This window comes from Triticum aestivum, chromosome 4A, assembly GCF_018294505.1.
Source record: "Triticum aestivum cultivar Chinese Spring chromosome 4A, IWGSC CS RefSeq v2.1, whole genome shotgun sequence".
In the NCBI taxonomy this organism is placed as follows: domain Eukaryota; kingdom Viridiplantae; phylum Streptophyta; class Magnoliopsida; order Poales; family Poaceae; genus Triticum; species Triticum aestivum.
The window spans coordinates 463,894,517-463,904,802 of record NC_057803.1 but is presented as its reverse complement, the minus strand read 5'-3'; the positions used below and the strand labels follow the sequence as shown (position 1 = coordinate 463,904,802).

The 10,286-nt window shown below is 48.0% G+C and overlaps 2 protein-coding genes across 2 annotated transcripts; one reads left to right on the top strand and one right to left on the bottom strand.

Annotated features, from left to right (window-relative positions):
- Positions 1 to 357: 357 nt before the first annotated feature.
- LOC123086370 (DNA-directed RNA polymerase V subunit 5A) lies at positions 358 to 4,561 on the top strand. The gene is made up of 4 exons (XM_044508129.1): positions 358 to 762; positions 840 to 1,016; positions 3,331 to 3,444; positions 4,204 to 4,561. Exons 1-4 carry the CDS (start codon positions 421 to 423, stop codon positions 4,327 to 4,329), a joined length of 759 nt encoding a protein of 252 aa, XP_044364064.1. The 5' UTR covers positions 358 to 420; the 3' UTR covers positions 4,330 to 4,561.
- A 2,840-nt stretch (positions 4,562 to 7,401) lies between these two features.
- LOC123082084 (cyanidin 3-O-rutinoside 5-O-glucosyltransferase-like) lies at positions 7,402 to 9,195 on the bottom strand. The gene has a single exon (XM_044504501.1). It carries the CDS (start codon positions 9,146 to 9,148, stop codon positions 7,664 to 7,666), a length of 1,485 nt encoding a protein of 494 aa, XP_044360436.1. The 5' UTR covers positions 9,149 to 9,195; the 3' UTR covers positions 7,402 to 7,663.
- Between the last annotated feature and the right edge of the window lie 1,091 nt (positions 9,196 to 10,286).

Genomic DNA, 10,286 nt, shown 5'->3' with positions numbered 1-10,286 from the left:
AGGTGGTCGTCGAGGACATACATCAAAAGAATTCCACGGTTTATGGTGCCATCATACACATAGGAAGAACACTTATACTATTTGTAAAATTATTCATGAACTTAGGAGCTCGAACATTGAGGCTCACAAACCTGCGAAGCATGCATTATCCCTAGGGGCTGGCCGCCATGTTTGGTTAGGTCAGTCCAATGAACTTGATTTCGTCCCTGTAAACTTTGTGACGGTTGAATAAAAAGCTTCGGAGTTTGTCTAAAAAAAGGTATAGGTGGGAGCCTCCCCACCTTGTTGTTAAAAAAAAGAAAAAGAAAAAAAACGCACCACGTGACTGCGCGAGGATGAGAGTGGGAAGGGCGCAAGGCTCGTTTGCTTTCCCCTACACCCAAAACCCCAATTTCCTCCCACCAGAGCACAAGGAAAGAAATGAATCAATTCGCCCCTCAGCAATCATCGCTCGCCATGGACTCAGGGGAGAGCTCCGCCGCCTCCAACGCCGCCCACGCGGCAATGGCCGTCGACTACGCCCCCGAGGTCGCCTGCTGCGTATCATCCATGGTCGACCTCGGCGGCGCCGCCGGCGTGGAGAGCCAGCGCCTGTTCCTGGCGCGCCGCACGGCGCTGGAGATGCTGCGGGACCGCGGGTACAGCGTTCCGGAGGACGAGCTCGCCCGCACCCTCCCGGAGTTCCGCGCGTGGTGGTCCGAGACGCCCGAGATCGAGCGCCTTTCCTTTTCCACAACCCTCGCCTCCGACGAGTCCAACAAGGCATTTCTTTTTCCCAATCCCCTTTCGTATTTTTGCGAGGCAGGAGCTGATCCACTCTAACAACGTGGTTAACACAGGTGCGAATTGTCTTCTGCCCACCTGAGCCCGTCAAAATCGCAGCCATCCGGGAGGTGTATCTCCGAATCAAAGAAGAGAACTTGTCTTGCCTGATTCTGATTTTGCAGAGCAAAATAACATCTAGAGCCAGGGAGTCCATCAAGGAGATGTTCAAATTCAAAGTAGATGTATTCCAGGTTAGTTTCCTCTAATCTGTTGGTGGCCTGTTCGGAACACTGCATTCCAAAATTCACATTCTGCAAGCAAAGATCTATGACTATTTGTGTTGTAGCTTGCAAGTACAATGCCATACCATTAGGATAGGTAGGTAACTTGTTAATACAGTGGCATTAGTTTTAGTTCTATGTCATCCTGACCGTAGTGGTGTACCAGGGCCGGCTCTATAATTTGGAGGGCCGTAGGGCAAAGTCGACGACTTGGTCCTTAAGGTCATCTATATGTATGTGCATATAGGTATATATACATATCTATTTTCATTTGTGAAGTATCTTTCCTACTTTTAAAGGTTAGAATTGGTGGTGAGTTCACATATGGGACCACACAAATAAACAAACATACTTCTACCCATATGTGGGACTAAACATAAATAAACAAATGCTACTTTTAGAAGGTGTGAGACAACCGAAATAAACAAATACACTAATGCCTTGATGTGAGAATAACACTATTGTAAAAAACACAAACTATAAATGCGAGTATGCGATTTTAACTCAAAATCATGGTCTTGATTTTAGCTTCTCTACCCAAGCAATTCTTCCAATTCCTCGTCAAAGCAGATGGGGGCAAACAAATTGCAATTTCGACGCGGTGATAGATATTGTCTTCCTATCTAATCCAATATCTTGTGCATTCAACTTACTCGTACCATTAAAAAAACTTACTCATGCCCATTCTAATATGTTTCAAATTCAAAATGTTATGTCACTATAAACCTTGCAAAGGACCTACTATGATCTCTCGAGACTCTTCGATGCCAGCAACATGGTCTTTCATTATATTTCCGCTCTCTTTTTAATCGTGAATCATGTAACGGACACAAGATACCATCATCTTTTGACGATCTCCTAAGCCGGTGATAACTCCTTGTTTCTTGTGGCTTCGTATCATTATATTTCCGTTCTCTTTTTAATCGTGAATCATCCAACGGACACAAGATACATCATTTGACGATCTCCTAAGCCGGTGATAACTCCTTATTTCTTATGGCTTCGTAGCAACGCACGGGCATTATGCTAGTTAAGAGTTAAATTTCAACCACCATTCTTACGGCGGAAAGAAGCCACGAGGGACGGAAACCTCTGAAAAAGCAGCGACGAGGCGTATGCTGGCATTATCATCCAGAGGCTGCGCCACTCACTGGAGAGCGCGTTGGTGAGCACGGCTTGCTCGCGGGAAGCAAGAACAAGCGCAGCTGGATGTCCAGGGGTGGTGCTGTGATTTGATTCTTGACGCTCGCCACAAGCGGTCGCCATTTCGTCCAATAGGCAACGAGCAAGTTCTGCGTGTAAGGAGATGATTAGTTAAACCACATGTGTAAACCCATTGAATCAAAAGGTGTCACGGCATCACCTCACCATGGAAGCAACGATGGTCGGAAGCTCCGGAGGAGGGAGGAACGCGACCCCCCGTCTCACTCACACATTCATACACGGCGGCTGAAGCTGAGATCGAGAAAAGTAACCTCACGGTGCCGTGCGCCCGTCCCGCAGTTATCGATCGCGTTTATTTTTCTCGTGGGCTATCGAAATGGCGTTTTCTTTCCTACTATGCTGCGTTTCTTTCCTTCATGGGCTAAGACTGCCAGCTGGCCAAAGTAGCAAGTACTCCCTCTCTTCCACTATATAAGGTGTATTTGTTTTTCAATAAAATTCCATATTATAAGGTGTATTTATGTTTTCCCCCAGGATTTCCATTTTTGCCCCTACCCCTGCCTTCCAACTGCTGCGCGTTAGAGCTAATTATTGGAGTAGTTACTTCCAGTATGCTTCCTCCTGGCAATTAATTATCTGGAGTACCTTCGTGATTGATTTTTTCAACGTGGCATGCCATATGGCCATCCGGAATTGTTGTGAGATATGCATGCGATGCATGGCTCATTCCAGGTATTGCCGAGTGAGTTAGGGGTATTTGTGCCCTGAGTTCCCCTCTAATCTGTGCCTTGTTTAACATGCTCAAAATAATACACCTTATATTTAGGAATGGAGGGAGTAATGTCTATTTGCCCTGCTGGCCCCCCTGCATGACCTGGGCCTAGGCGGTCTCCCCTCCCGCCTAGGCCCAAAGCCGGCCCTGTGGTGTATACTTGTATTGCTCAGCATTTTAACATGTGTGTTTCTGCTAGTTATGTTCTTAATCTCAAATCTGTATTCATATAGTTCCGTGACTTAAGTCATGTATGGTTGATGCTTTACTGTTTTACATGATATGCTAACAATTTAACATTCTATAGTTTACATTTGCGAACTGATGTGCTCTGCTGTCCTATGGTAGATCACAGAGTTACTGGTGAACATTACTAAGCATGTCCTGAAGCCCAAGCATGAAGTGCTGACTGCAGAAGAAAAAGCGAAGCTCCTGAAGCAGTACAATGTGGTGGATTCACAGGTCTGTCTGTCTATAATTTGCTGATAGTACTGTAAAATTTGTTACTGATTTCTAGTATGAACTATGTGATAGTGTTCTAAAAGATATATATATATTCACAATTGGGGTAACTGTCTAGTGAATGCTTTTGTGGGTAATATGTGCGATTTATTTACTATGATTAACTTACGAGCCAAGCACATTTAAAGTGGAAGTGCAGTCAAAATATGTTATTATTTCATTGAGATATTTTACTCCAGATCCTGGAGTTTCTTTCTTCTCCTTTTGTTTTGCCAGATGAGAAAGATCACTAAGCTTTAAGACAAGATCTTTTCTGGAGATAGCATTTTACACTTTTCATTAAGACAAAAATTGATGGTGTTAAAACTTAAAACAGATGATCCTTCTATATTTTCTGATTATTTTGTAAAGAATTGGGGTGTTTAGTATTCCATGCTCACTAAAAATGACAAGAGAACTTGTGTAGTTGCAATTTAAAATTCTCCTCACCTATCCACGAGTAGTTTTCAGTTATATTGCAAGCTCCTTACAAGCTGGGAAACAAAATCTTGAATTCAAAATGTACTTATCTGCTCATGATATGCTTAATAGTCATTGCGGGCGGTACTGCGTTCTCTTCTTGACATGCCTCAAATGCCAAACGACATTTGTTGTTACCTTTCTTGCACTTGGATTCTATTTTAGTAATATATTGATGCCTCATTTTGTCATAAACCACATGTACACCACTTTGCTAAAACTGTTGTCTGTATCTTTCAGTTGCCTCGCATGCTAGAGACCGATGCTGTTGCTCGCTACTATGGCCTTGGCAAGGGAAACGTGGTGAAATTCACATATGACAGCGAGCTCACCGTGGACCATGTGACGTACAGATGTATCTTCTGATGGATCCGTTTGGTTTCCATGGGATGAAGGTTGATGAAGGTTGTCTTCTGTTAGGCCCCGCGGCAATGTAGTTAGAAAACTGTTCCCCATCCTAAGCTATCTGGTTGTCAGTTTCAGATGTTTCTTAGAAAGTCTGGCACAAGTTTGTTTCCAGCGTACCGTGGTCACTGCATGTCTTTGAAAACTGAAATGTGTCGTGGAGAATCGCTCAAATGTGATTGTGGGGTTGTCACTGCTGCTGTTGCGTTGCCAGTGTTGTTCATGTTGGTGGTGCTATTTGCGTGTGATTTTCAGGTTGTGCGCTTTAGCTTTGCTCATGTTGGTCATGTATGTTAGCCTCACTGGTTTCAAGAGAAACTCATCTGCTCCTTCCACCTTCCCATCTGATTCAGAGCAGAATGAGTTGTGCTTGGGTACGCCCCTCCTAAAAAAATATCCGGATCTCAAAGCAACTTTAAAAAGGGTATTCTCGTTAGGGTTTAGGCTAATCACGCAACACCTAGGCTGATCGATTCCACCGTCGCTAGAATTCGTGACTCCTGCGATTCATGCACTGGCTCTGAATTTTGTTCGGGCAGCCGTCCAACATACCACGAGTGAACAACTGGGGTAGAGGCCTTTCCGGAAGAAGATCACTCTGGTTCTTGCGGTGCAGTTCTTCGTGACCACCAGGGTGGCTTCATTGGTGCCGCTACAGCAGTCTTGGAACATGTTGCTCATGTGGTGTCTGCTGAAGGTGCTTTTCTTCGAGAGGGTTTGAAACCAGCTCAAAAAATTGGTTGCAATAACCTGCTGGTTCAAATGGGTAATTTAGTTGTGGTGAAAACATTGAGGCTTAATGAAGGGCATTCTATGGTGGCGGCTCCAATACTAGTAGATGATTGTCCTAAGGAATTGGCGGATTTTGGGATGGCTACTAGCACATGAGCTAGCTTAATGGGGATGTTCTCACCCTCCGGCTTTGGGGTTTGAAGAACCCCCGATTTTATTGCTAAATTTTTAGCAGACAAATGTAAGTGTTATTTGATTTTAATAAATCTAGCCATGAAGGTATTTTCGTCAAAAAGAAAAACTTAACGTCACGCTAGGCGTCGGTTGATTGCCCAAATTTCGTTCGGTCGCCACGTGTGCGTCAGCTTAGACCTCCTTTTGAACGTACGATCTGCATGAATCAAGGCTGCATGCATAGCGCGGGCGTCGCCCCCGTTGCCTGCATGTCCTCCCGGTCACTGACCAGCTCCCCTTGCCTGGATGCCCTCCCTCCACCGCCCACGTTGCCAGATGCGCTCATCGCCCTCACCTGGTTGGTCGCAGCTCATCGGTTGTAGCACCCGTCTCTGTCCTCGTCATCAAAGTTGCTCTGCTTGGTCGTAACATTTTATGTGGCCGATCACAGCAAAAATTGTCTTGCCCCTTCGCAGGGCTCGGTGCACCTCCACTCGCCATCGTCAGCTCGCCGGTCTCGGGTTGAAACTTAAAAAAAAAAGCCTGCTGTGACTATCTTGCAGCAAAACAATGGTATGGTTCCACCAAAAAAAATGCCATGGTTCCAGCAAAAATAATAGAATGGTTCCCGCAAAAACAATGGCATAGTCCAACAAAAACATAAAAGGTGCATGGTCCAACAAAACAAATGCCAGCAAAAACAATGTCCTGCTGTCGCCCGGGATGCAGCAAACATTATGTCCATCCCAGCAAAAAATGGCTGGTCATCGCCGGTCAAAGCAAAAGTTCTCATCGGTTCCAGCAAAAGTATTCACCAGCTGTAGCATAGTGGTTTACGGGTTGCAGCACATTCGACTCGCCGCCGTGCCAAACAGGGAGGCCTTCTATATCCATAGATTTTATGTCCAATATGTATGCTACATAGCCCAATTCCTTCTTTTTCAATAAGTCCTAATTCGTGTCAAGAAATTTACATCATTTCCAATCAACAATATGTCATCCATATAAAGTATTAGAAATGTTATTACCATGTCACCTACTTTCTTGTAAACACAACGCATCTTCCTCAATTCATGATGAAGCCAAACCATTTGATCACTTCATCGAAACGAAGATTCCAACTCTTTGATGCTTGTTTCAGTTCATAACTAAACCTTTGAAGTTTGCACACATTTCTAGCATACTTTGGATTGTGAAAACCCTCGGGTTGTATCATATACATGTCCTTGCTTCAATTTTCATTTAAGGAAAGCCTTTGTGAAGCCCATCTGTCATATTTCGTAATAGAAATGTGTAGCAATTCTAGTATAACCCGAATTGGCTAAAGCATCGCTACAGCGAGACAATCTCATCATAGTCAACTCCTTAAACTTGTCGAAAACATTTGCAACAAGTCGAGCTTTATGTATGTAAATATTTTCATCCGCGTCGATTTATAGATCCATTTTCATTCTTCAGGCTTTATGCCTTCCGGATGGTCTACCAAGTTTCAAACTTGATTCTCGTACATAGATACTACCTTGAGCTTCTTGACATTTAGCCAATTCCCGGATTCAGGACACATCATTGCCTCTTTGTACATCACAGGTTTACCCTTGTCTAATAACAATATCTTGTGCCTACAACAATGGTTTGCACAAGTTTTGTCTACACTGCGTGGTTCAGCTGCAAGTTTGACCGGAGTCTCTACATCACATGTACAGTTTCTCGTATCAGTCGTAATGGAAATTTGCCTTAATCGGGGTTTAGCTACCGTACTATGTAATCCAGGTTCTTCCAGTGCATTAAACTACCTGGATTTCCCGATTTATCAACAAATTTGAGTGTTCTTCCCCAAATTCGAGAGTGAGCGAGGACCAATCCAGGCCTAACACCATGATCGAACCTTGAGGCCATAAATGCAACAGTCTACAAAGTAATCTGATCCATGGATAGAATTTGCATTCGTTTTAACACGTAATATCTTTCCTTTTGTTTTCGCTCACCAACATTCGTTCAAGTGTTTTCGCCTGAATTTCTATTAACTGGAAGATTTTCTTTTGCTTAATCAACAAACCCATACCTTTACACTTCAGTTGAAAAGACGAGGAAGTTACCCCTGAAAGGAAATAGGCGGATTACAAGCCATTTATTTTCCATTTGCTTACTTTATTTATTTTTCTGAAGGAAAAGATTTTGTGTCAATGGATTCACACAGCAAAAATAAACAGTCATTACAAGCCTGAAACAAAACTTGCAGCATAATTTGCGCTTAGGTGATGGAAATGAAGAACCTAATTAGTTACTGTACTGTATTAAGGGAATTATTGAGCATGTGAAAAAGATTTAAGATTCGTGTGTATGCTTTTTTTGTTGCATCAACGGCAAGATGTAGACGCTGAGCAGATTATTAGTTGCTCCTTAGAAACTCCAGTTCTTGCACTCTCTTGACAAAGCTCCGGAGGCTTCTCTCGGACGGCGCACCGGCGGCCACCGCCTCCCTTACCCTCTCCTTCCAAGCCCTCGAGCTCGCTGCTATCGCAGTGGCCATGTCGCCGCTGCCAACAGCCAGCTCGACGCACCTCGCCAGCTCCGCGCCGGTCAGCACCCCGTCGGCCTCGCGCTCCGCCCGGACGGCCACGCCCCATTCCTCCGCCAGCAGGTGAGCATTCACCGGCTGGTCCGACCAGCTCGGCGCCGCCACGGCCGGCACGCCGCACGCCACCGCCTCCAGGGTCGAGTTCCACCCGCAGTGCGTCACGAAGCACGACACCGACGGGTGCGACAGCACTCGCACTTGATCACACCACTCCACCACCATTCCCTCTGGCACGGCCGCTGCCGTTGCCAGGAGGAGGCGGTCCACCTCCGGCGAGCGTCCCTCCCGCCGCACCACCCACAGATACGGCAGGTTGAGGCGCCGGATGCCGCGCAGGATCTCCTCCGCCTGCCGCTCGCTGTACGTGAGCAGGCTCCCCCACGACACGTACACCACCGACTTGGGTGGCTGCGTCTCCAGCCACGCCATGTACCTCTTCTCCTCGTCCTGCGCGAACAGATGAATGGCCTGATCTTCTCCGGCTCCGGCAAGAGGAACAACGGGGGCGCCGATGGCGAAGACGTCGCCCAGGTACGGCCGGATCGCCTCCAGCGCCGTCTCTTCCAGGGCTTCGGACGTGTTCACCAGCACCATGCAAGGCTTCATGATGACCTCCTCGTCGTCCATCTGCTCAAACATCTCGCGGAAACCTCGAACGATCATCTGTGAAAGGTCGTCCCCGGTGCCCGTGGCGTCGTCGGCCAAGAAAGACGGCATGTCGCGGCCCATCCTCATAGGCCGGCGGAGACCCGGCAGGGTGGCCTCGTACGCCGGGTCAGCGGCGTGGGCGGCGATGCCGCCGTCGCCATGCCCGTGGAAGTAGTGGTAGTAGGCGACGAGCACCGTGGCCGGCTGGATCCAGTATACGGCGAGCGGCAGGCCGTGCGCGCGCGCGACCTGGACGACCGTCGGCATGTTGAGCGTGCACACGACGCAGGTGACCGGGCGGCCGGCGGCGGCGAGGCGGCGCACCACGGCGGAGAGGCTGTCGCAGGACGCTCTGCGGCGGCGCGCCGTTTCGTCCCCCGAGCCCGTGGGCCAGCTGCCGTCGTCTTGGCCGTCGGAGAAGGGGGCGTAGTGGATGACGCCGTCGCTGACCTCCTGGTCGTCGGGAGAGGAGGAAGGGAACATGCGGCGGTGGCCGAAGAGGGGCACCGAGAGGGTGGCCGTGGCGCGGTCGATGGCGGCGAGACGGCGGGCCAGGGCGCGCGCCGGGTTGAGGTGGCCCTGGATCCCGTACGCCGCCACGAGGAAGTGGGTGCCGTGCTCCCCGCGTACCGCCGCCGGCTGGGCCATCACGCACGTCGTTGGTGCCGGATCGATGCTTCGTCTTGTGATGTATTGACTCGGCTTGAAAGCTAGCGAAGGTTTAAAAGGGCGATTTGATAATTTGTCACCCCTTACTTCTCCCTTTCACAATTTGCCATCCATTATCTTAATGACGGGCAGGCCCGAACCTCACCTGTCATTCTGGAGAGGGCAAATTATGAAAGGGGAGGTAAGGAGTGGCAAATTATCAAATTTGCCGGTTTAAAAAGTCGAGAGTCGCGCATTAGCGTCCAAAGCTTCCTGGAATCCCGGTGTGCATTGCTAAGCAAAGACTTCGCAGGTATTGACGACATGCGGGGTAAGCAATTCCGACATTGTTTAGTTTGATTGATACGGCCGGCCGGCGACGATGGGACACAGATGAACATGTTTCTGCTTTTACTATACTTCACGTGTCGGAATTGTGTAACAACATGTCCGACCGTCACTGCTTATGTTCCATCAAAATCCAAGGAGATGTTGGTGATCACCAGCACGACGTCAGGTCTTGTAGAATGGCCGAACACAGATGAGACCCAGTCCATGTATGTATAAAGTATCAGTTTAGCTATATGTTAGAGCATTTCCAACAGCCGCGCTGAAAAATTAATGTTTTTTGCGCGCGCAACCGTTCCGGACACTCCAGCGGAGCCGCAAAAACCGCGCGCGCGGCATATCTAGTTCAGCCCGTGCGCCGAAACACCATCACGCGTCGCTTATTTGCTGCGCCCGCTCCCGCGCGCTAGACTCTCGAGCACTCGCTCGCAACTCCACCTATCCCATCCAGCCCATTTCTTCCGGCGATCGTTCCGGCGCTTCCCCGGCCTATCCCCACGCCGCCGCGGCTTCCCCTATCTCCCTCTAGTCATCGCCGTCCGTCGCGCGCGACAGTCCTCCGACGAACAGCGCCCGGCCGTCCACTGCCGCTCGGCGCCCACAAGGTGTTCGACAAAACTCCCGCAAGGTATGTATTGCTTCAACTTCACATTTTTTTACATGAGTTTGGTGCATGTTGTTTGTAGTTTTTATAGTCTAGTTTAAATTGAACATTGTAGATGAGTTCATCAAATGATTCTTCCAAAGAAGAATTTGATATGGGAGAGGAGGAGGATCTTGCAATGATCCT